Below are 26,827 nucleotides of genomic sequence, written 5' to 3' on the forward strand. Positions count from 1 at the left end.
TCTATACTAATATATAAAATCCTTAAGTGACTGACTCACTGATTAATCACGATCCTGCTCAAACCACTCAACGTAAGAAGCTCAATTTTGGCATACAGGTTGATTCTAAGGTGTAGAGATCCGATAAGAAGGGATTTTTCGAAATTCCAGTTCCAAGGGGGTGAAACCACCCCTCAAATATTACAATATTTTTTATTTAAAAAACGGTCAAGTTTCCGAAAAAACGCTTAAACACGTGTATTTTATTTTGTTTTTTTACATATTTTAAGATTTTTTAAAAATGTATACAGGGTGTTTTGTACAAATCTGGTCATTGATTAATCACGATACTGCTTAAACCGCTTGACGTAAAAAGCTGATTTTTGGAAAACAGGTTGACTTTGGGGTGTAGAGGTTCGATAAGAAGGGATTTTTGGAAACTCGAATTCTAAGGGGGTGAAACCACCCCTCAAATATTAGAATATTTTTTATTTAAAAACCGGTGAGTTTTTCGGAAAAACTCTTAAACACGTATATTTTATTTTGTTGTTTTACATATTTTAAGATTTTTTAAAAATTTATACAGGGTGTTTCGTAAAATATGACCATTGAGTAATCACGATTCTGCTGAAACTGCTTGACGTTTAAAGCTGATTTTTGGCAAACGCATTGACTGTGGGGTGATAAGGAGGGGTTTCTCGAATCTCAAATTCCAAGAGGGTGAAAACGCCCCTCAAATATTACAATATTTGTTATTTAAAAAACGGTTAGTCTTTCGGGAAAACGCTTGGACACGCTTAATTGATTTTGTTTTTTTACATATTTTGAAATCTTTTAAAAAATAATACAGGGTGTTCCAAAAAGTTGGGTAACTGATTAACCACGATTCTGCTTAAACTGCTTGGCGTAAAAAGCTTATTTTTGGCAAACGGATTTTTCGAAAGTCAAATTCCAACGAGATGAAACTACCCCTCAAATATTACCAAGTTATATAGTAATATCGCCATATTGTTTTTTCTCATGCTAACATAAATTGGAGAAAATCCTATCCAGTTTGTATGTTAATGGAAATTCTTGCTTTGCTTTGTCATCACCATTACAAATGATTAATTCGACGCGAACGAAGAACGCGGGTATACGCTATAGCCTTTAATAAAATTTTAAAATGACACAGAGAGTTTATCTATATTCAAGTTAATTTATGTTAGAAATTATGAAAACTTATATAGGTTCTGAACGTATACCGGGTGCGTTTCAAAAGTGGCTCACTCCTATAACTTTTTTATTTTTTCAGTTAGTATATGACATAAATTAGGATTGATTGACGTATTAAATTGTTTTCGGTTACTTCTCCTGTTTCAACGGAAATGACTACAACTTGTGATTTTTAAACGGCATTCTTGGTGTTTTTTTACTTTGATAGAAAATGACATTCTGGATAGAATGACATATCGTATGTCAACTTTTGACATTCTTGCTTAAAAAAATTGTATTTTAAATTTCAGTCTAAAGTGGCTGTGTTAAAAACTCTAATTTTTAATGAAGGAGCTTTGGAAAAATAGATTTGATCGTCTAATGTTTTTAGTGTCTTGTCCTGGCCGGTTAGAAGATGCCCAAAACCTATTTTTGCATTGCATTTTTTTACGAATAATTTGATACCACACACTTGGTATTTCGAGTCAAATTGTCGTTATGAACTGCATGTTATATCAAATAAACCATATGCGAAAATGTTAAAAGTTGATACATGATATTTCATTATATTCAGAGTGTTATTTTCTATCGTATAAAGTAAAAAAATACCGATGTTGCCATTTAAAAATCAAAAGTTGTAGTCATTTCCGGTAAAACAGGAAGGGACCGAAAACAATTGAATACCAATCCTAATTTATATAATATACTAACATACGAAACCTCGTTTTTTTAACTGAAAAAATAAAAAAGTTATAGGGGTGAGTCACTTTCGAGACACACCCGGTATAATTTGTCCAACCATGGAGGATCTATAACAATGACAGTTGGTATCTGTCATTTTTTCGGTGTCATCTGTTGAAATCTTCCCTGACTCATTTGACAGACTTTACCAAAGAATATTGTACTGGTACTATAGTAGAATATTTCTTTTGGTATATCTGAAAATTATTATTATTTGTTTATTTGTATTATCTGGTGCACTTACTCAGAGGCGGCTCGTCAATAAAAACTATGGCGAAATAAACCATAAACAAATTATGTGATTTAAAAAATATATTATTTTTATAAAACAAAACTATATAAATTAGTAAAAGTCCAAAACTTTCGTGTCTTTAGGCAAAGAGAAAATGTATTTCTTTTATCGAGATCTACCAGCCCTGAAAATATTTGCACCTATTTAAGGATTACCCTGTATATGTATTTTATAAATAATTTCCCAATTTTTGGTAATATTAGGGCACCTATTCTTATACTTCACGAACCACCACTGACATCAACACTTCTATCCACAAATACGAATATTTAATTTTTAAAAAACAAAATATTTAATTTTAAATATATTGTTTTTTTCTATGGAACAAAATAAATACAGATATACAGGGTGTCAAAAAAATAGAACATCTTACTTTGGTTTTTCTTATTTACTAATAAATGTTTTTTTTATTTTCGTAAAATATACATACATATATCACTTAATATATAATTCTATGAGAAGAACCGTGTATGAAAGACCTTACCTACCGTCATGCATACTGGAAGTTTTACTGTAGTTTTTATAGTTTTTGAAGTTCTTAACTTAAAACTACAAAAACTGCAATTTAAATAAATATAAATAGTCTCTAAAATGATCTTTCAACGCTTACTGCGACGTTCGTAACCAAAAATTATGAAATTACAAAATTTACAAAAGTGTTTTAAAAATTTAAAAATCTACGTCCCATCCTGATGTTTCATCTGGAGGATAGTCCTTGTCCGGCTTGAATTCATCGAAGTTGGATGCATCCAGGGCACTTTTGATTTTTGGTTTAATAGGTGCAGGTATCTGGCGCTGGATAAACCTGTCCCAGTCGAAGTCTAAAAAATTTAAATTTAAAAGAAGAGAGTTTTTTTTTAAATTTCAATTCAATGCAATATGAAAAACAACCATTTTTTTTAATTTAAAATGTTAAATTTTTAACGGTTTCGCAGATATTCGCGGTATTATACAGCCAAAAGCTCATAAGATAGCTGTGATAAAAATTTACTGTTGAAAGAGCTAGTTATAAATAGTCAAAAAACGTAGTTATAAAAGTTATAAACCGTGCAACATTTATATAAAAAAATTTGTCAGATCTTTGTCAACAACGACGATATTGGACTTCCTCGCACTGAATGCCTCGTCATCCCGTATGAAGTTACCTTACCTTGGTACCATTTATGTGCTTTAATATCTCTGGGACCACCCCTCTGCATACCAAGTCTTTCAACAGGTGCCGGCCTACATAGTTTCTCTATCAAGTTTTTCGGTTTGGGGTTCACATAACTAGGAAAGTTAATGATTCCATTTAATATTTTGTTGTACGTTCTCATGTAGCTAGTGTCTCCAGTTTTGAAAGGTGTTCTTCCTAAAAAAAGGTTAAGCTACTATTTATAGTTATATAGGGTCGACAAAGTGTGGATTTAGGTGCTGATTTTAGTGTGTACGAAAAGCACAGTGAATAAGCTCAGTGCAGTAAGATGTACTGAACAAAGAAAGAAAGAACAAAGGAAGAATGATGATGACTTGACCACAAATGTACTATAGATATTCCTAATTAACGAAAAGAATGTTGTAACTAACCTAGAGAGACTCTCAATATAATAACACGTGAAACATCGAAATATAAACTCAAATATTGGTAGACTGGAAGACAGAGCAAAAATATTTAACTTAGAAATTAAGAAGAAAAAAATGCAAAAAGGAAGCTGTAAAATTTAAAACTATTTTTATTAATTTTACATATATTTAATATTTGACTAGAAATGAACCACAGAAATTCCTAATTAACAAAAAGAATGCTGTAACTAGCCTAAAGATTGTTTCCAAACCAAATGCGTATCCCTTCCCATTAAATTATGCTGAATTATGAAAATTTCTGAGACTCAAAAAAATACAAACATGTGAAACCTCGAAATATAAACTAAAATACTGGCAGACTAGAGAACAGAGCAAAAATAGTCTAATAAAAGTGCAAAAATACTTATGATAGAAATTAAGGAGAAAAAAAAATGCAAAAAAGAAGCTGTGAAATTTAAAAATATTTGTATTAATTTTATATATATTTAATATATGATCAGAAATGAACCACTAATTAACAAAAAGAATGCTGAAACTAGCCTAAAGATTTTATCCAAGCAAAATGCGTCCCATTAAATTATGCTGAATTATGAAAATTTCTGAGACTCAAAAAAAAATACAAACATGTGAAACGTCGAAATATAAACTAAAATACTGGCAGACTAGAGAACAAAGCAAAAATAGTCAAATAAAAGTGCAAAAATACTTATGATAGAAATTAAGAGGAAAAAAATGCAAAACGGAAATTTTAAAATTTAAAAATATTTGTATTAATTTTATATATATTCAATATTTGATCATAAATAAACCACAGATACTCCTGATTTACAAAATTAATGTTGTAAATTGCCCAAATAATTTTTCAAACAAAATGCGTCTCATATCCCATTTAATTATGCTTTGAAAATTTCAACGTTTACAAATTTACATAGACATACCTGTCAATAGTTCGTAGACTAATACTCCAAAAGCCCAATAGTCCACGCTTCTGTCATGACCTCTGTTCAAAACTATCTCAGGTGCAACATACTCTGGTGTGCCGGCAAAAGTGTAGGTTTTTCCCCTAGCTGGCATCAGTTTTGCGAATCCAAAATCAGTTAATTTTAAATATCCCAGATTATCTATAGTGAGATTTTCAGGTTTGAGGTCTCTGTATATGATTCCTTTACTGTAAGAAAATGAATAGTGTATATATCGTAGCTAGAGATTTCTTAATCTTAAGAACAAGTTTTATTTACCTATGTAGATACTCCAAGGCCTCTAGTACACATGCCGTGTAAAACTTGGCATCTTTTTCCTCAAATCGCTTGCCTTTTTGTTTATGAATGAGCGAAAATAAATCACCTCCAAGGCAAGCCTCCATCAAGAAGTAGACATATCTAAAATTCATATAAGAATATGTTTGTTTTATCATTTATAGTATATATACATAGTTTGTAGATGATAAGAGGAAACCGGGTGGAGAACTCAAAAGGTAAAAGGATATTTTCCACAAAAACTTAGAAGGGATAAGCATCAGTAGGAGGAAGTAGCACACAATAGAACGCAATGGAAAAGAATTGTAAACTCAGTTAACAGCGACAACCAAACAGTAAAGAGGCAACAAAGCAATGAGATTTTTGAATGTCCGGAGTGCGGTAGGCAGATAACATCACGTATCGGGCTTTTCAGTCACAGAAAAGTTCATGAAAGAAAACGCCTTGCGTGACCATCTTCTGATGCATGTCAAATACCCGTCAACGAGTAATGGCAGTAAATAAGTAAGTAAGGATAAAAGTTAAACATAGAAATAAGTGAACAAATATAACTAATCAAGCCATGAGTCTTTTAGGCTTTTAGAGCTATTTTTAAATATTTTGATATACTTACTTCGCATCCTTGAATGTTCTATACAGTCTGACAATAAATGGAGATTTACAATTCATCTGAATGATCTTTTCGTTCCTAACATGATCTACCTGTTGCAGCTTGACTATTTCGATTTTCTTCAGGTATTTCAGTGCAAACACCAAGTCCTTCTTTTTCTTGTGAGAAACCAACTCTACTCTGCCGAATCTAACAACAAAAAAAAAACAATTTTCAAGTCACTCAAGTCATAATTAATTGATTTTAATTATTTCCTCTAAAACAGTATTGAAATTTGGAAAAGTATAAACGGGAATAACCATTTAGAAGAAGCAAAACTTGTTATTAATAATTTTTATTGTTGTCGATCCAATAATATATAATGTGTTCTTTTTTTATAAATTGGATTAGGATCGAAAGAAATCAACAGAAGTCCTTTTTTTTTTTTTTTTTTTTTAATTTATCGACGTTTCATAAAATTTATTTGCATCTTCAGGACACTACAAAGTTAAGAGAGCAAAAATTACAATCAAATAAAAGTTTTTTTTTTTCAAAAAATTTAACAAACAACTTAAAATACATATCAGTGGAATTCCACACATATACAATTGGTAAAACTACCCTAATGTTAACAATTAAATAAAATATATGTATATGTTACTCACATTTAAATCTGGACTTTCTTAGTCATATCCATTAATACACGGATGGTATAGAAGGGAGTGGTATATATCCCTTTTTTTCCTTTTAAAACACATAACACACTTACATAAAAAAAAAACATATAACACAATTATGTATAGAGAAATATCACGAAAAACTTTTCCTTTCACAGACAAGCTGTTTCCTTTCACAGACAAATTTAAAAAAAAGGACTTCTGTTGATTTCTTTCGATCCTAATCCAATTTATAAAAAAAGAACACATTATACTTGTTATTAATAATGCATTTTTCTCAAAATGACAAATAATAAAGACATAGGTTCGTAGACATTCTGAAGTAATTACCCTCCTACTCCCAAAGTTTGTCTAAGTTTCAAGTCTGTCAGTACAATATCTTGATATTCAGCTTCAACCACAGCCTTAAAACTTGTTTTGCTGACTTCGATCTTCGGTATTTCTACGTCTCCGAAGTGGTTTATGAAGTCAGCTCTGGTCAAAGTGAGGCAATCTACTCCAGGAGCCTCTGCTGTTACTGTAGCTTGTCTAAAATATACAATAATAAGTGACAGCCATCTCTGACGCCGTTTTTTTCGATTATAATATGGTATTTTTATAACTCTGTAGAAAGGATATTGAACTTTTACATATTAGAATTGATTTAACGTTACCTCGTGTCCTCTTTTTGGAGTGCCATCTCTCCAAAACATTGTCCTTTTCCCAATTTGCCTAGAACACCTTCGCCAGTTTTTGATATAGTTACCGTACCTAAAAATCATTAAGTATTACATTAGTTCACTACAAAAATTAACCTTAAAAATGTTCAATTTTTAAGGTTTCACCTTAAAAATGTTTAATTTATTATTATTAAAACAATATGTATAATTATAGGCTTGGTGCATTTCAGTTGATTTTAAAAATTCCGACCGTAGCGCTCCATACGGCAGAAGTCAGAAGTTTTCGGCTCTGTATTTCACGCAGTTTCGATGTTGATCGCATTGAAATACAATTAAAATCGTGGCTTTGTCATAATATTTAAGTATTTTAATTTTTAGTAGTGCCAGTTATTGAAATTATCAAACCAGGTACGAGGTTTGTGTGATGTAATGCTGTTTCGGGTAGTAAAAAATAAGTAAAAAAACCGAAATATGCGTCGCTTTGTGTTGTATCAATTTCAAATGTAAAAAATTGTCGAAAAAATGGTAATACGTAAAGGAGGGCGTAATTACGTGGTTGTTGGGTACAATAATAACATTCAATAACTCAACTTTCCCAGATATTCAACTCTCCCGAAATAACATTTTATAGCTTCACAACTACTCACACCGATTTGATCAAAAATAAAAATGGATTCAAGCAGCTCGACAAAACAAGTGAGTAAACAAAGTGTTCGTTACATAATCAAAAAATTAAATAGACATCACAAATTATACAGATTATAATCTTTGTTTTTTCTTTTGTTATCGACGCCTATGATCCTTGCGAGGAGGCAGTCAACGTCACGCCGTCTCCGTGCCTGGCACCCCGTGCCGGCGAATGTTTGGGAGTAGCGGAGTAAAGAGTAGGCTGGGGAAAAAAGAATGGAATGTCGGAACTTGTTGGTTTTCGAGCGTCGGAATCGGTTGTTGTAAAAATCAGTTAGATTGGATTTAAAAATATAATAATTTCTGTTAAATACATTAAAATATCACAATTTCTATAAAATATATAATAATTTCGATTACTCAGAAGTGGCGATGAGTTTAATCCAGCGTTCTTAGGCCGTACAGGCGTATTTCTGACTTACTGACGACTATTGACTTGACTTTGACCTTTGACCATATCGTTTCGTAAATGCGTCGGTTTCAAGGATCTATTCGGTCGTCTCAGATACGGGTACCCGTTGCGTCGGATTTAGGATATCGTCTTCGGATCGGCGAAGCGCGAAAAGAAAACCGGAGGGATCATTCTGCTAGCTCTAGTGCTCGAAGGTAATAGCGAAAAAAATGCAGTGCTGGAAAGAATTAAGCGTCATATCACCCCTACAAGTTACAGACTCGGAAGATAACAGGAAAAGATAGTGAGCCAACACATTATCTGAACAAATCTCTTCTGAAAGGTATTTTAAAAATGGCTAGAAAAAAAAAATCGAGATAAATTCTAAGGTAATTACGAGATAAATTCTAAGATAGTATTTTTATACAGTAAAAATTGTTGTCATGGAGATAGATTTGAGTTTAAAGCTGGTTTAAAGTAATTTTTCGGATTTCGGTGATATGAATCGCCTCGTGGTTCAAGAGGTCTCGAAGAGAGGGCGCTACCGTAGTCGGTTGATAAGGGTCGATTTCGCTTGCGAAAGAAGATGGCTGCGAACCTCAGCATAAACAGACAGATTTTTAGGTAAAAAGTAAAATTTTATTGTTAAAATTAAAAGTTAAATAAATATCTATCTATGGTCCTCCTGAGGAATAAAATTTCTAGAGTTATGTGTTATTTAGTATATTAGTTATGTTGAATATGTGTTATTTTATTCTCATTAAACTTCTTGATCAAGCCGAAACGTGGAACAGTGGTTTTCAAACATTATTTTTATTTTTGTGCGTTGAAATATTTTGTTGAGCTTTTTAATTAAAAATATTAAACAAAAGTCGAACAGTAAATTAATAATTTTATTGTTTATTAGGTAAATAAAAAAATATATCAAGTATATACAGGTATATTCAAGACTTTATGTGGAAAGGTAAAAAAAAATCTTCAAAAGTTTTTCAGTTTTTCAGAAGTACTTACTATCGATTGTTTCATGAATGTATAATTTATATTTTTCATATATACATTTTTAATTATACCCCATTTTACTTATTACTTATTTTATTACTTTAAGTTTAGTTATAGATATTATTAATATTTTAGCTATAATTATAATTTTTCTTACATTTTACTGAAACTTTCAACTTTAGGTAGTCTAGTATTGCTATATCAGAAATATACTAGGTGTTACATGAATGTACTTGGTAATTATCTTTAGTGATTAGAAATACAAGAGAGAAATAGTAGATATGTAAAATTTAAAGTTGAACATTTATGAAATAAAACGTTTATTAAGGAATATTAATTTATTATAGACATCTCTTAATCTTTCTAGTATACACGCATTTTCGATCTAATATTTGAAAATTCATTTTAAGATGCTGTTTTTAACGTAGTCTTTAAGAAAGTTATTTTGTTCTGTACCTATTTAGGTATGTAGTTGAATAAATACATGGTTGTAGAAAAGTTAAATAGGTTCCGAACTTCACGCTTTGAAAATTCACTTGAGAATTATATCAAATTCACATAATTTATAAGTACCTATTACATTAGTTTTTCAATTATTATAATATAATTTTAACCACCTCATTATATTTCAGAGTTTTTCAGTTTAATTCAGGTATTTCACTAGTATTTCAAGAACTTTATTCTTCGTATACGCCATATTTAATAGCAAATAACCCTTCGAGTAGTGTTGTAATATATTGACACATTGTGAGTGTTAAAATAGTTGTGTAAAATTTTGTAGAAGATGAGAACGAAGCGTTTATTAAAGTACACAGGGCTACTTTTTAATAAAAGGGTAATTTCTTGTAATTAGAAATAAATGTAAATGTCCCGATGGGTAAAATTCTAGGCGCCAGAGTACTATTATATAGTAGATTTCACAACACGCTGTAGATATCTCGAAAACAAACTACTAAAGCACGACATAAAATAAATATTCTCGGAAATAACATATTGTTTCGGTAAAAACATGTTTAAATAGTTTTTAACAAAAATGTCTAATAGTTAATATACAACTAGCAAATCCGATTATCTTAATCTTATATAAAATACATAAACTAAGCTACCTTGGTATGTACTTAAATCTTTATGCGGCGTTAATATATGAGTTTTACAACCCCGAATAAAGTAATTATTTATGGATACCCTTTTACCTAAAAGAAAACGAATACTTTCAATATAAACTAGCCATATCTCACTACCTGAATACTGTTTGACATCCACGTGGAATGGGACAAGTAGAGAGGCATCATAATCTCTAGCATGTGTAACGACTTGCATGACGATATCTAGGTTGAAAATGTTTCAAACATTCAGTTTGGATTGTGTGGAATCTAAGCACTAGGAGCAAAATGAGCGTATCTGGACAAGTTGCGTTTATCCTTCCGGGCGTAAATGATAAAGTCGGCGTTAGCGAGTTTCAGCGTAAATGAGTAGCGAATTATGCGAAATATCAAGCGGAATAAAAGAAAAATTGGATGCGTAGCGAACTATAATGAGCGTTAGATCTACTAAGGATCTGCAAAGGATCACTTCGACACAGCTAATAAGATTCAATCAATCTCCAAGGTAGACAGGTTCATTTGAATTTCTAAGCAGCTGAGGATTGGTTGATATGAAGTTAGAAACATCCTAGAATGGCATGCAAGGTTACAGAACAAGTACTGTGGAATAGCTAGGTATGGCAAGCTATGGCTTTGGTTATGGTAGATTCAGACCTGTGTTGGGATAGGAAAAAGGAGTAGGGTTAGTTCTACCCGGTACTCTCTTTTTCAAGGTATACGTTAGTGTGATAGCTGGAAAAGGCGTGTGGTGGTTGCTAAGGTATGAGTTTACCACCTGGGCGCTTTGTGAGTAGGGCGGACAAGACTTGCGAATAGGGATGAGTCCCGGTATTCGGTCTGGTTAGTTCGACCCGGATTGCTCTCTTTTCCAGTGGCTGGAATAGGCGTGGGCCCATAGTTAGATTTAGATTTTAGACTTAGACTAGGATTTAAGATTTAACTTAAATTGTTGCACGCAAGCTGCAGATTGCGTGTAACACCAATATATAATAAGTAATTCGTTTATTTTACCTTTTGAAATTTTCTTTAGTCCCTGAATAATTTATTTGTCCATCATGAGTTTTTGAGTATTGTTTCTGAGTGAGTTACGATATTTTATTTTTATTCATTTAAGTAGCAAATAAGACGTACCTCCAGTATGAGCAGTGACCAATCTAACATATATTTTTTATTTCAGCATTTAAAAATGTCCTTTAAACGATTCTGATAATGTTTCTCCTTTTAGTGTGTTAAGATAATAGTAACAATTAGCTGATAAGGTTTAGTCAATTGGATTTGTATCAATTGTCTAGTATCAGCAGCAAACAATTAACATATATTTTATTTCAGCTTTTAAAAAAATGTCCTTTAAACGATTCTGATTGTTTCTCCTTTTAGTGTGTTGTAATAATGGTAACAATTAGCTGATAAGGTTTTGTCAATTGGTTTTGTATCAATTGTCTAGTATGAGCAGTAAACATTCTAACAAATATTTTTATTTCAGCATTTAAAAATGCCATTTAAAAGGTCCTGATTATTTTTGCTCTTTTAGATGTGATCCAGAGGAGTGAGGACCCTCTTAAGTCAGGAAGGGCCGAATGTTATCGACGCCTATGATCCTTGCGAGGAGGCAGTCAACGTCACGCCGTCTCCGTGCCTGGCACCCCGTGCCGGCGAATGTTTGGGAGTAGCGGAGTAAAGAGTAGGCTGGGGAAAAAAGAATGGAATGTCGGAACTTGTTGGTTTTCGAGCGTCGGAATCGGTTGTTGTAAAAATCAGTTAGATTGGATTTAAAAATATAATAATTTCTGTTAAATACATTAAAATATCACAATTTCTATAAAATATATAATAATTTCGATTACACTTTATTGTTTTTCGTGGTTCCAATTTTCGGAATCGGGCACTAGTTAGGTTACTAGTTTGCGCACATAGCACGCCCACTTATGGCCTCTAAAATTGTGCACAGCGCCTGACCGGCACAGTTATTAGAGAGATATCGGAAAACCGAATAGGGTCATCCAGTATTTACGCGTACCTTATCATGGTTACGATATGCGCGAGTCAATTTTACCGCCTGACGTAATTTGCGGATCAATTACACCAAGCGCTCTTTCTAAATAACCTCTGATAACGTTTAAAAATTGCTTAAATGGGCATGTGCGGGTATTTGACAAACGGAGCCGGCCGCGCCGGCGAGATCTTTTATTTTAGGTTATGTTTGAATTGTTTTGAATTATTGCTTTAGTTTTATTAGGTAATTTTGTATTTAAGTAGCTGGGATTAGTTTTAATTAAATAAATATGGCCCAAAATATGGATTCCACCTCTTCCAATACTGAAGAACCTATAAAGAGTCTTAGGTTTACAGCAGATTGAGACGACTTAGCCCTTCTAAGAGAATTTGTTGCTTGTTGCCCTAAACCCACTGGCAGACGTTGAACAATAAAGCACTGGAAATAAGCACTTTAGCCCTTTAGTTTTAAAATACCTAGTAAACAAAACAATTTCAAAGTTTTAAATTCAAAGTTAGGCTAAGTTTAAATAGCGGACGCGACGCGATCAGAATTCGTTCCGATCCGATAACTATAAATGAAGAGAGTTAATACCACCTCACGTAAAGGAAATAACACCTGGCCTTATTAACGTCCATACACGCTATTCGGTTTAGCGATATCTCTCTGTTACGCTGTTTATTGTTATTTCACGCGAGTTTATTTTTGCGCACAGGAAATTTGACTCGTTTGCACATCGTAATAAAAAACAATTTTCGTACCACGAATTAGGGACAATCTTTTATCTGTATACATATAGGATACCTAATCTGTGTAGACATATACAATAAGAGGACAAATTATAATTTGCAATGTTAATGGTATACTTGTTTTAATCAACTAGTGCTTAAATTTTTTATAACCACCTTCTAAAATTAGAATAATGTACCTTTAAAATGACAACAATTACTGACCTGCTCTTATGATGTAGAACTTGTCCCCTTTGTCGCCTTGTCGTATAATCACGCTAGATGACGGGAAAAATTCCGGTTTTAACAAGTTAGAAACCTGTCGAAGAATCCTCTCATCTACCGTGTTCAAATAAGCTACGTTTCTGAGGAAGTTGAGATTTTCGTCTTGTTCTTTTAGGTTGTGGCTAATAACTATTTGCTGGTATACTTCTCGGGTTAATACCCAAACCGTGGCATCGGTAACAGCTTGAACAGTAGCTAATCTAAAAACGTTTAAAATTAGTTTTACTCAGATGCAAAAAAATGCAACGGAAAATTTTTTTGGCTTCTTTTAAAATGTTATATTTTTTCTATTTTCCGCCCTATTTCATAGATGTTTTAGCAAACTGTATATAAATATATCAACTTTAATTCGTAAACTCAGTTCATTATAAAATTTAGTATTTAACTTATTATACAGGGATAATCGAAGATTTATTTTTTACTCTATCTTTAAAACACCCTGTGCATTAATTTCGTGAGCAAATTTTCCCAAAACATTATTTTTCGGTCAGAACCATGTCTCCTGAATATTTTGTTTTTTGACTCATGTCAACACATGCCTTTGTTAATTTTTAAGAGCAATATGAACTGGTTACAGCATAGACTTAAAATAAAATATAGACTACACTATTTACATCTCAACGCGGACAAACAACCTTTTTTGTACACATGTTTACTTCTGGGTACAGTCGACAGAGCCTTCCTCATCCAGCCTATGTTGTCACGTCTTTAATATTATAAATATTTTTTTTTCTTGTTATACACATATATTGAGATATTAATACTACAGTTTAATAAAGTAGGTTTTAATATTCCATAGATGTATTAAATAGTCCTTATACTACTAAATTATAAGTCGGATACTGTTTAATAAGGATAAGTTCTTTACAATATGACAACACCGATTAGAGGCGAGGGAGCCTATTCATTCATTTATTACCTTGTAGTACGTGTCGCACGTGTGCGGTAAAGCTTTGTTGCCGCTATCTCCCCGGCTGTAGCATTATAGTTGCCGCTATCTCCCCGGCTATTAGCTTAACGCATTTTCTTAGCTTGTAGTCCTTAAGTGTTTATTTCATTGACTTTTTTTGTTCAAAAACTATAAAATATGGTTCGCCAGTGCCAAATTTGCAAGAAATTTGACTTAAATAATCCATTTAAGTCTTGAAACGACTTTTGACCGGTAGGAAACTCTCAATTTACCCATTGGCAGTCAGTGGCGTTGTTGTAGAAAGGCGCTTATTTAGATAATATTTTAGTAAAATGTAAAATCTGAATTTTTTCTTTTACATTACATTATTTACTTACTTACATTGTAACAAAATCATAATTATAACCCTGTTAATAATTAATAATGTTTTTATTAAAAAGATATTCCGGTTTATTCTAAAATTATCTTCAGAATCTAAAATAACATACAGGAATTTTTAAATGATATTACATTATGAAACAATATTTTTTAATATACCGGGTCGTCTCAAAAGTGGCTCAACCCTATAACTTTTTTTATTTTTTTAGATAAAAAAACAGATTTGTATGTTAGTAGGCATATGACATAAATTAGTTAGTTTTTGGTCTCTTCCTGTTTCACCGAAATGATTACATCTTTTGATTTTTAAAGGCACCCTCGGTATATTGTTACTTTATTCGATAAAAAATGACACTCTGAATAGAATGACATATCATATGTCAACTTTTGACATTGTCGCTTAAAAACTTATCCTATTTTAAATTTCAATCCAGTTTTTTTCAATCCACTAAGTTTTAATCAAGGAGCCTTGGAAAAATAGTTTTGATCGTCTAATAGGTTTCGTGTCTTGTCTAGGCCGGTTAAAAGATGTACAAATCGTATTTTTTAATCATACATATGTCAATTTTTTCAAATGGAACAAGGGTGACTCATTAGCATATTTGGAAAAAGCATTTTTTTATGAATATATTGATACCACACACTTGGTATTTCGAGTCAAATTGTTGTTATGAACCGCGTGTTACAATTACAATTAAACCATATGCGAAAATGTCAAAAGTTGACATATGATATGTCATTCTATTCAGAGTGTCATTTTCTATCGAATAAAGTAGAAATATACCGAGGGTGCCGTTTAAAAATTAAAAGTTATAGTCATTTCCGGTGACACAGGAAGTGACCAAAAACAATTGAATGCGTCAATCAATCCTAATTTATTTCATATACTAACATACTAAATCTTGTTTTTTTATTTGAAAATATAAAAAAATTATGGGGATGAGCCACTTTTGAGCCGCACCCGGTATAATAAAGACAGTACCGAGTTAAATAAATGTAGTTTTTATTTTATCCACTTCCTATCACCTTCCTTGCTTTAATGGAACAGATTTATGTTTTCTCTAATTTACATAATAAGACATCACTTAACTAGAAAAAAAATTACAACAATCATTTTTTTTTCTCTCCCTGTCGCCGATTCTATTATATCTGTGGAATAGATCCGGTTTTGATTAATATTAGGGGTTGTAAATGTTTGACTAAAATTAATAATTTATTATTAATTTCAAAAATTACGTAATTTCGATTATAAAATTTCTTCTATAACGTGTATTTTATTATGTTTATCCTTTTCGGACTCTAAGACGTTTTTTCTAAACTTTTATGTAAAAAACCTGTCCTAAATCTTAATAAAATATAAAAACGTTTAAATACGATATATTTTTAATTTACTTATAGCTTCATTAAAATAAAAAAATTACCCGGCTATGATACGGAGAGTTCAGGTGTACTTGAGAAACGAAAGACAGTGTTGTGTTTCTCGGCAGAGTCGTCAGGGAACGACCGTTACGACAGAGACAACCTATCTATCGCTCGTGTCGCACTCGTTATAACCTAAAACAATAACACAACAATAACAAGACAGTGTCTGACCGCATGTTCCAGCTATTTATGAATGAGATGCTCAGTCTATATTTTATTTTAAGTCTATGGGTTACAGACATTTTTTCAAATAACCTTACTTTTTTATATTATTCTTCATAATGACGAGGTGGCTTTGGCGATTATTGTTGTGTACGATTGAATATGGTTCTGAGTGTCGAAGATTAGAAGAAATTATGAATATACCTACCTCTTTGGGTTGTATAAGATAGCCAATTCACCAAATACCCTGATGTCATCGAATTCTCCTATCAATTTTCCTTTAACTTTGATTCTAAACTTGCCTTCTTTCGAAACGTACATTTCAGAACCTTTGTCTCCTAAAAATAAATAAGTAGTCAAAGATACAAAAGATTCTTTAAATTATGTTTTTCGAATAAGCCCTAGATGTCCCAAAGGGTATTTCAAAGGGTTAACCATCGCGTGGTGAATTTTTGTAACGCTTACGGCGCACGGTGGGGTATTAGCATGAAAAAGGTGATCGAAATGCGAAAAAGCAAATGTGTTTAAGATTTCCCAAAAAAAGATAAATGATAAGTTAAATCATCTCTGCCATGAATGGCGTTGCTATGGGTGTGTTTAGTTGCATTCATTTGTTTCAACGAAACGTCAAAGTTGTTACTTCTCACAGATAAGAGGTAAATGGCTAAATTTTATGTTTAAAATTATAAATTGTTGTTGTTCTTGTGCTCTTTTTACGTTTATGTTATAGTTTTGATTGAAAATGGCTCAGCAAGCTGCAGGTATGTATTCTACAAAAACGTATTATTTATTTTGATATTCTCTATACCAACGATTTTTTTTGCAACTAAAAGTTAGGCGTTCAGAAAATTTGATTAAATTTGTGACATTTTTATTATACTTAGAGATTTAGTTGCGCATTTCGAAGAATTCAGCATATTGTCTATATACGTTTTACTTAGTAAACATTGGGCTTTCATACAGTAAAATAAAATACTGCGAATTTTTGCGACTTTGCTGATAAAATGAGAAAAACATTCTTGGTTTTCTCTAATTTGTCAATCAGTGATATACTAATGCGAGGTGTAAACCGCGATGCATTATTGTGTACAAAGCGATCGCATTAGTGCCATTAGCAGTATAGCACAATTTGGCATTAGTAGCGACTTTAGTGGTATGGGCATTGCTCGCGGATCAGTCGTAGCATTAGTAGTAGTAGTTGCGATATTACTACTGGCACTGACCGTGGAAACACTGGAACAGTGATTTTTCTTTCTTTTTTTAGAATCGACGAATTATCCTTTATTTTGTTCATATTATTTCCTCTTTAATTGAAACTAGCAATAATTTATATAAGGTCTACATAAAAAAATTTCGATCAACTATCAGTGTCAAATACCCCACTGTGCGGCGTGCTGGGGTCCGACGGACCCCAATTTTTTTTCAGCTAAAAATACATGATGAAGAGATTTTATAAAAAGCTTGTTATTTTAACACTGTTTACAATATATTCAAACTTGTGAACTAACAATTTCAACAAATTAATAAGAACGGACACAAAAATAAAGTAAAACGCATTTTTTAGGAATTGTAACTTGGCTAAAAAACCCATAGAAATTAAAAACATATATATTTTATGATTTTACCGTATTATTAAAAGTACAAACAACTGAAATGTGAAGCTAAACTAATAAACATAAATCATTTTCAACAAAACTGCAAACCTTGAATGTACATAACTTTTTCAAATACAGTTCATGCTAATATATGATTTGTATTTGCCGCACATGGATCGTACACATTTGATTCATGAGATTTTTGTTTTTTGTCATTTCTTCATTGACAATGACCTTTCAGCAACATGCAAAAATGCCTTCGCGAAAGAACTCAAGAGAATTTAGTGCTATTAGTACTAGAACTAAGAGAAGACGTACACAAGAATTGGTTTCTCAGTAAGTCCTGCTGAACTTGCGTTTGCTACTCAGACTGGACATACAAAAAAAAAGGAAAGAGAAATGTTGCTTTTGCCATCAAAAAAGCTACGATTTCTAGTCCAGAAGAGTTGGCAAAAATAAAAAATTTGAAAAGGTTAGACAACGAGATGCGACCATTTTCTCCAGAGGAAGCCTTGATAAAGATAACATTTTGTAGAGACCAGTAAATACATTCTGTTAAAATAGCCAAGTAACACAATATCATTGTCAACTGACGCAATAAAACAGAATAATATTAGGTACTGTAAATGGTATAGAGCGTCAAAAATAAAAAAGGCTGTAGCTTTTGAGACACTTGGTATAAACCATTCCCCCTATATCAAAATGCTGGAAAAAGTACCAGGAATTGAAATCTTAAAAAATATATAGGATGTTTAAAAAAACTGAAGTTTGGTCTGTAGCACTTTTCTGACACACCCCGTATAATTAAAAATATTTTAACAAGAAGCAATTCATTATTACTTATAACTTTTGTATTAGCATTATTTTAAAATTCTTAATAGCAAACGAGATACTGGACTTTATCGCACTAATTGAACACCCTGTATATAAAATAGGAAGGTAAAAATGTAAAAAAAAATTTGAGAAGTGTAATTTTACATAAAAACATTATAAATAACAATTATTTCCTTTATTTCAGAAACAACTTTTGAGTGTCCCCGTAATTTTTCCATTTAGACCACTGTGCGCTGGACTTCACCACGCAAGTTGAAGATTAATTAAAAAAGCAACAAAGATACATTGAAATTATCATCTGAACAACCGTTTTAAAAAAATAATCTCTTTCGATTTGAACTATAGACCGGTAAAAAAAATATATGTATCATTCTGATTTTGTTCTTAATAAAAACAATACAGTTATCTACAAATATTGCATCGTCACAAAAACATGTTTTTTTAAGTATGAGTCGTATATTTTGTACTTAAAAGAAATTAAAAAAAATGTTTTAATATAGTTACCTTGTTTGATTATTTTCTGTTTCGCTGATACGCGCTTCACTTGCATAGCATTGATGATGTCAGTCAGGGGTTTCCCAGAGATTACTTTACTGACAAAGTCATTTTTTTCTATGGCTTGTCTAATCTTGTCTTGATCTCTGAAATAAAATTAACGTTATTTTTTCATATAATCAAAATTATTTTTTGTTATAATCATAGAGAATGATAGGAAATGTTTTATAAAATATGTAGGAGTTCTTGGGAGATGGACTGCCAAGTGTCTTTCAGGGGGGATGGGCCATATGGGAAAACGAGAAAATTCCCGGTGGGCCGGTGGGAAGATGGGCCGGTGGGCTGGTCCCGATCAGAGCTCAAAAAAAAATGGATTAGTAAAAGTTAAATGGTTAATCTTCTAACTAAAGATGTAAGATTCTTAGTGAATCCATAACTAATTAATCAATTTGCATCAGTATAATTGTCAGTTGATTGCACTGCAACATAAACACCAATTTGTAAAATAACTATTGTAAGATGTCTTTCTCTGAGACAGTTATAAATTTAATAAACATCTAATCTGTTGTTTGTTCGATTTTTATTATACAAGGTTAGTCTATAAATGCAAATACGTTCAGGGCTGGTAGATCTCAATAAAATAAATATAATCTATTCTCTTTTCCGTGTTTCAAATAAGTCCAACCGAGTTATTAAAGTTTGAAAATTAAAAAAAAAAGATTTAGGTATTTAAAAAAAAATTGAGGCACCTAATTTTCTCTGTTTTTGCATCTCTTTTAGTGCCGTAATATCAGAGATTAAGAAACTATACAGTGAGAAAATTTGCAGTGAACAGGAAGTTCTAAAAAGCTTTTTAAAATATACAGGAAAATTTTAAAAGAAAATGCACGATTTTTAACATCGTTTATCGCAAAAAAAACCTCATAGACGTGTTTTTGGGGTCGAAATATACCACCCCTGAAAATATTTACACTTATTTAAGACTCACCCTTTATAGTTTTACCAGTAAGTATTATTTTTATTAATAACTAATAAATTTGACTGACTGGCAGCAGAAAAAAGAATGAATAGCATTACGTAAATTTATATAGTCTCGATCTAAGTGTATACTAAGAAGACGTTAGCGTAGATTGACAAATGGGGGCCTCGATGTAATATTTTTTGAGCTCCCCTTTGGTAAAAAGGTAGACGAATTTGACGCAAACTCTGCGGTTGACGGAGAAAACATGAAGATGGCTATCTCTATCTCTATGCTTGGTTTGAATTGGGAAGGACTAGGCATGTCTGAGAACAAAAAGCCAAGTCTAAATTGTTGTTTAAAATGTTGCTAAAATTAATTTACTAAAAATTACTGAGACAGCAAAGAAGAATTTAAACTAGATTAGATAATAAAAGATGTCTCGAAAATCAAAATATTCTTATTATGGACTGTAACATAGCATTACCTCAGAACACATTAATATCCACTGCTACCTAGGCAGTGGATAAAAATGTACCTATACCCAAAAAAACTAGGCTATACCTAACTGCCTAGATATTGCTTAGGTTTTTTTTTCGTTTGAGACATGGCATTATCATACAAGATGCCAAATGTAGAAAAGTATAGAGGAAAAGTGATAAGAACTATACCTATAATAACCTAAAAATGCAGCAGTTTTAATGGCGACCGCGGTTCATTCGGTTAAAAACACGTATACACGCCGAGGCTGCTGCTGTACCAGAAAAGAGAGAATTTCTTTCTACAATGTGTAAGAAATAAGAAAGCATATACCTGAAAAGCTAAAAATAATGTATTTCACAGAGGATTGGGCCAACTGAACTGAATGAATCAGGAAGCCTTAAAGTTTCTCAAAATCTTGACTCAAAATCGTAACCTATTCAAGATTAAATTACTATTATCGATAATGGGAATAAAGCAGTAGAACCCTGTAAAACTGAGCCATTTTGTAGTAAAAATTCAGATGTCCGACCCGATATTGATTTTTATGAAAACTTTGATCAAGCCAATTTAATTTTTTTTAAACCAGAGGCAAAAGAGCTTTTTTCGCACAAGCTTATTATTAATAAATAAAATATGTTTCTTCGTTATAGTCATTTTGTTTTCGTGGATTTGGGCCGGTGGCCTGTTATTCCCGGACCGGTTTCCACTTCCCCATCCACCCCTTGTGTCTTTCCAACTTTTTGGAGGTCTCCCCGTTTGTCTCTTATCCATGGGTCTCCCTTCAAGGGCTATGCGTGGTAGCATGTTTTCTTCCATGCGTTTTACGTGTGCGCACCATTGTCTTTTTCTTTGCCTACCCCATCGCACTACGTCCTGTATTCACCATTGTTGTCTGAAATTTGTGTTTCTAATTCTATCTCTTCTAGTCTTCCCCATTATGGTTCTTAGGTTCCTCATTTCAGCAACTCTTAACATGCATTTAGTCTTGTTTGTTTTCTCTCGGATTTCTATGCCATATGTCATTATTGGTCTGATGCAGGTCTTATAAATTTTAATTTTGCTGTCTGTTCGCATGAAGGAGTTTGTCTACACTATTTGTCCACACATCCTGACATGACCGTTGCTCTGTTTATCTGGCTTCTGTTTATCTTGCGACATATCTATTCCTAGGTATCTGAACTGTGATACCTGCTCAATAATTTTGTTTTCTACTACCAGTTTGCATCTTACCGGCTCTTTAGAGAAAGTTAAGCATTTAGTTTTTTTTTCTGTGGAGATAATCATATTTGATTCTCGGCTTATTTCTTATTTCTCGGATCTTCCTCTGTCTCCGCGATAATGGCTGCATCATCAGCGTAACACACACCATGCTAACTGTATTGTGTCCCATTCGATAACCGATATTCATCGATAAAACAAAATAATGTATGTAACTCAATATAAGTTCCTCTACGAGATGTGAGACCTTGTCGCTGGTGGGGAAACACCTAGTCAGGTACTAGGGGGAATCCCCCTGGCACTTTAGGTTGGTCCAAGGAGCATCTCATTGTTTTGTCCCTGGCTGTAGTGTCGTGGCCAGGGAATTGCACCAAGACGTATAACGATGCCGAATGGGACTACCGAAGACAAACTTCTCGACTGTGAAAGGCACGGAGGGCTAAACCCCAACCGTAGAAGTGTATATACCCTCGTAGGATGTAGATGTCCACTCCTCGGAAGATGAACAGTTTTTGTCAGAGGAGGGTAGGAAATACCCTGTCCTTCCTACAACAGGAAGATTCCCATGCATGCTGAGTTATAGACTTTATAATGAGTTATAACTCAAGAAAGGAAGACACAATAGATCTTTAAGGTCTCGGTAATTAACTTCCTTTCCACTTATTTTACATTCTACAACTCAATGCAAGAAAAATCGAATTTATCTGTAGATGTAATAGGATTTTATTTCAAAATTTTTAAGGAATTAAGAATAATAAGCTAATAAGCAAACAGTTTGCGTAAATACTTATGTGATTGATGCTTTTATCATTTTTTTTTATATTGACAAGAATATTTTAAATATGTTTAGGGATTAACTGATTTTATTTGGTAGTAGTATTATGCCTACTTTAAGTGTCTTTATCACTTAATCATATCAAAAAATGACAATTCGGCTATTGTTATTTGATTTATCATTTTTTCTATATTTATTAAAGTAAGTAGATATGTTTATTGTTTAAAGTTTTTAGCATCTTATTGATTTTTGTACTATACTTGAGGATTTGAAAAAAATATCATATTTTCTTAGTATATTAAAAAAATAAATTTATAATAGTGACATGAAGTGAATTGAGAGATTTTTTGTTCCATTTCAAGCAGTTCTACGAGTTTTTACCATTTAAATGTATGGATCGACCCCTAAAACAAATATAACAAACCCGTTACAAATTTGGCGCCCAACGTGGGGCCACTAAAAGTGTAAAAATCGCATAACTCTTCCACAAACCCGTTATATTATCTTTCTTAGTGTAAAAATAATAAGAAATAAGGTACTTACTCAGTCGATTTTGCATATACAGGTAACGCTCCTTCCAGTACCACCTCCGGCATACTAATTTGGACTCCAGATCTTCTCCTAGTACTTTTATCGTTCGAAGATGACTGTCCTTCGGCCGATAGATCCATACTATCCTTTCTATCATCCTGGCTACTACCATTTGACTCCAAAGAATTTCTACTTGACGTTTGAGGTACTGTAAGGTTACCGGCAGCAGTTTCATCTACACTAGGTTGAGTCTCTTCCTCTAAGTGATCTTCTGATGCTGTTATACTGATGGCTATGGATGCTTGAGATGTTTTTGGGTTTGGTGATGACGCGTGATCCAATTTAACGCTTTTGGATTCTGTTACAACTGTTAAACTTGTGGTGGATGAATCTGTTGAATCTGCTCTATCTGTAGCAGCTACATTTGTTTGCAAGGATTCACTTTTTACGACTGTTTCGTGTGTATGTTCATTTTGCACTGTCAACGAACTACTTGTATGTAATACATCATTTTTAATTACTTGTTCAGATGAAGAACCGTTGCTAACACTGTAGTCGTTATTTTTTATATACGTAGTGCTTATATTGTGAGTATCAAAGTTTTCTGTTTTTTGTCTTGTTGATTTGTTTTTTAAAATTCCACTTTGAGATAAAGTATCCTTTTCTTCTTGTACTTTTGTCGTTGTTTGTAATGATGTCGATATATTTTGAGGCTTGATAACAGACTTCTCATTGCTTTTTATATTTGTAGTTTTAATATTTTCAGTTTCATAATTTTCGGTTTTATGTACTGTTATATTTTCTTTTAAAATTCCACTATGAGAAGAACTCTGTTTTTCCTGTACTTTTGTCTCTGTTTTTGATGATGTCGTGGTGTCATTTTGAGGCTTGGTGTTTGAAACAAGTTTTTCCGGTGATTTTCCTTGTCCTGTTGTTTCATTTCCGTTTTTTCCGCCCTGTTTTTCCTGTACTTTTGTCTGTGTTTTTGATGATGTCGTGATGTCATATTGAGGCTTGATAACAGAGTTGTCATTACTTTTTATATTTGTAGTTTTAATATTTTCAGTTTCATCATTTTCGGTTTTATGTATTGTATTTTCTTTTAAAATTCCACTATGAGAAGAACCCTGTTCTTCCTGTACTTTTGTCTGTGTTTTTGATGATGTCGTGATGTCATTTTGAGGCTTGGTGTTTGAAACAAGTTTTTCCGGTGATTTTCCTTGTCCTGTTGTTTCATTTCCGTTGGTCTTATTGTGTTTTTGAGGCTTTGTTTGCTTTGACCCGCCGGCACCATTTTGAGTCAATTCGTCATTTAAAACTTTTGCCGAATCACTATATCTTGAAGTTTTTTGATCTGAAATTTAATTAAAAAAAATATTATTGCGTGTAAATTGACAATTACTAATATAATCGGTGACGCGCAGTGCTAATCAAAACAGGGAGTCAAAATATCGCAAAATAATAAAATAAAATGGCATAAGAAAAAATTAATTCATTGTTGCCAACCATGGGGACATATTCGGCGCCGGGCTGACTAACTGGAAATTAAATTTCCCGTTGGGGATTCAGGTGGTAGCCCTGATGTAAAAAGTGTTAAGTTGCCACATTTATTTATTTATTTCTTCACATTTTGATTCGTTTTAACACTTGTTTAAATGAATTGTTTTCGAACATTGTTCTTTTTAGAACCTCTTTTAGTGCGAAGTGTACAAGATAGCTTAATAGCCTTAAAAAAATCATCGCAACTTTATTAGAATATTTTGAACAGGAAAACGATAGTAATGGCCCTTTATGTCTCTTAAGTGCTGTTAAGGAAATGAGTGTTGTTGACGTAAATAATAACTGTGTATATATTTATTATTAATTTATTTTTGTTTCTTAAAATATTTTGGTTGAAAGAAAATATGTAAAAATGGGCAATGATGTGCCGGCCAAGCTAAATTACGTAACTAAAAGTTTATTTTGACATGAACTATACATATATAATTATTTCTTACTCTAAATTTGAAGAAAATTTTAAAAAACTATTTTTTTTAAATTGAAAATGTGAGAAGTTTACATATGATATGTAATTCTATTCAGAATGCCATTTTCCATCAAATAAAGTAAAAAAATACCGTGGGTGTCATTTAATAAGCAAAAGTTTTAGTCATTTCCGGTGAAACAGGAAGTATCCGAAAACAATTGAATACGACAATGAATCCCGGTTTATGTCGTATACTAATAAACGAAATCTCGTTTTTTTATCTGGAAAAATAAAAAAGTTATAGAGGCGAGTCACTATTCAAAACACACGGTATGATAATCTATCATTAATTAGGAAAATAAATTTAAATACTATTTATACAAAATTTTAAATATGTTAAATAAATACTTACTTGATACAACATAAGTTTGCCTACTGCCCCACAAACAAGGCATCTTGTTTTCACAACAACACACTAGGTTTTTTTTATCACGATATGATTTTTAACTACGGATATAATTAGCGAAAACCATATTAACACCTATTGAAAATAAAGGATAAAATAAACTGTGTCACTGAGAATATCTGACACTATCTTAATAATATTTCATTTAAAATAATGAATACTTCTTAACTCAACTGTAGATAAGATTAAGATTATATTCTTGATATTTGTTTTGTACTAATATATACATATCTACATACCTGGGTAATTGTAAAAATAAATTCGTAGTAAATTATTTATTGTACTCTCTTCGTTCCAGGCACTTGGCAGCTCTATACAGATTGTAGAGTGGGTATGGTATTTCCTCACAGAATCTACATTCCCCGTTGTTTCTTAGATTCAATCTACTGAAGTATTCATTGAGGAGGCAGTACCCTGTTGAAAACCTCGTCACAATCAGAATATTGTTCTTCCTTAAATCAATGAAAATCTTTGTTTTTTTTTTCGGTCGATGGGTTCTGAGAAATTTCTTCTTCGAGTGTCTTAGACCTTTGGAGGATTCCCATTTCCAACTTTCTTTCTTTCCAACAAATGAATTGATTATTGATAAGGTCACAAAAAAATAAATTTCTAAAATGTTTATCGTAATTCAGAATTTAATATATCGAAAACATCCCAACGAATAATCGATTCATTCTTGTTTTGTTTGTATTCTTTCATGTTTCTCTGTTTTATTTTTAAAATTTAATACGAATTTGATTGCTTCGAATGTCTTGAATTTGAAATTGTTGTAACTACGGCAACGTTGCTTAACATCGTCGTATGACGCAAGCCCGCCACGACGGCGCGGCGCCTCAAAGGAGCAGTTGACACGCGGTACTCTTGGCCGACGGTTGGGCTGTCGATGGAATTGTCGAAATACATCGAAAAAATAGCAAAAAAACAAAATACGGTATTTAAAATTGTTGAGTGAAGCATGTATTTTCTTAGATTGAAAGTAGTTCGTAACATTTATTCATTCAGAAAGGTATTCAAAGTAATGTGCGCTTTTCAAGGTGTTTTGTAAATCAGTGGTTCAAATAAAACAGAGAATATATATATATATATATATATATATATATATATATATATATATATATATATATATATATATATATATATATATATATATATATATATATATATATACATGAAAGAAAACAAACAAAACAAAAATGAATTGATTATTCGTTGGGCTGTTTTCGATATATTGAATTCTAAATTACGATAAACATTTTAGGAATTTCTTTTTTGTGACCTGATTGTGTAATATGATGAATCATTTTATTAAATTTATTCCAAAATAAAGTTATTTTGCAGCATAAAGCCCCGTTCTCAGAACTGCGTCGTGTCGACAGCGACACTGATTGACACTTCAAACGACCAATGGGAGCTGTACTAAATTTAAAATTGACAGCTGTTTGAATTTTGTACAAATCTGATTGGTTCTTTTGTCGTGTCGCTGGCGACAGTCGCAGTT

General features: G+C 32.2%; 1 protein-coding gene across 4 annotated transcripts; it reads right to left on the reverse strand.

Annotated features, from left to right (window-relative positions):
- Positions 1-2,579: 2,579 nt before the first annotated feature.
- LOC115877055 (cGMP-dependent protein kinase 1-like) lies at positions 2,580-25,468 on the reverse strand. 4 transcript variants are annotated; one of them, XM_030893125.1, is made up of 13 exons: positions 25,276-25,467; positions 24,034-24,251; positions 22,910-23,862; positions 18,942-19,078; positions 16,217-16,346; positions 13,077-13,336; positions 6,945-7,041; positions 6,622-6,819; positions 5,639-5,824; positions 5,008-5,148; positions 4,708-4,937; positions 3,357-3,557; positions 2,580-3,027 (listed from the first exon to the last, which is right to left on the reverse strand). In XM_030893125.1, the coding sequence occupies exons 1-13, from the start codon at positions 25,316-25,318 to the stop codon at positions 2,876-2,878; spliced, it is 2,946 nt and encodes a 981-aa protein (XP_030748985.1). In that variant the 5' UTR covers positions 25,319-25,467; the 3' UTR covers positions 2,580-2,875. The 4 variants fall into 4 exon arrangements, with proteins under 4 accessions (XP_030748985.1, XP_030748986.1, XP_030748987.1 ...); XM_030893126.1 differs by having other exon boundaries at positions 22,910-23,898; positions 24,070-24,251; positions 25,276-25,466; XM_030893127.1 differs by having other exon boundaries at positions 22,910-23,837; positions 24,135-24,251; positions 25,276-25,464.
- Between the last annotated feature and the right edge of the window lie 1,359 nt (positions 25,469-26,827).

Source organism: Sitophilus oryzae, unplaced genomic scaffold (genome assembly GCF_002938485.1).
Source record: "Sitophilus oryzae breed Bouriz unplaced genomic scaffold, Soryzae_2.0 scaffold_1442_pilon_pilon, whole genome shotgun sequence".
Lineage (NCBI taxonomy): Eukaryota > Metazoa > Arthropoda > Insecta > Coleoptera > Curculionidae > Sitophilus > Sitophilus oryzae.

Bases quoted from the DNA above. Each gene is read 5' to 3' on its own strand.
- LOC115877055 (XM_030893124.1), bottom strand. From the start codon at position 25,318: ATGCCTTGTTTGTGGGGCAGTAGGCAAACTTATGTTGTATCAA. The intron at 6,820-6,944 runs GTAACGTTAAAT...TGTATATTTTAG, and splicing joins CTCCAAAAAGAGGACACGAG to ACAAGCTACAGTAACAGCAG. The intron at 5,149-5,638 runs GTAAGTATATCA...TATGAATTTTAG, and splicing joins AGAACATTCAAGGATGCGAA to ATATGTCTACTTCTTGATGG.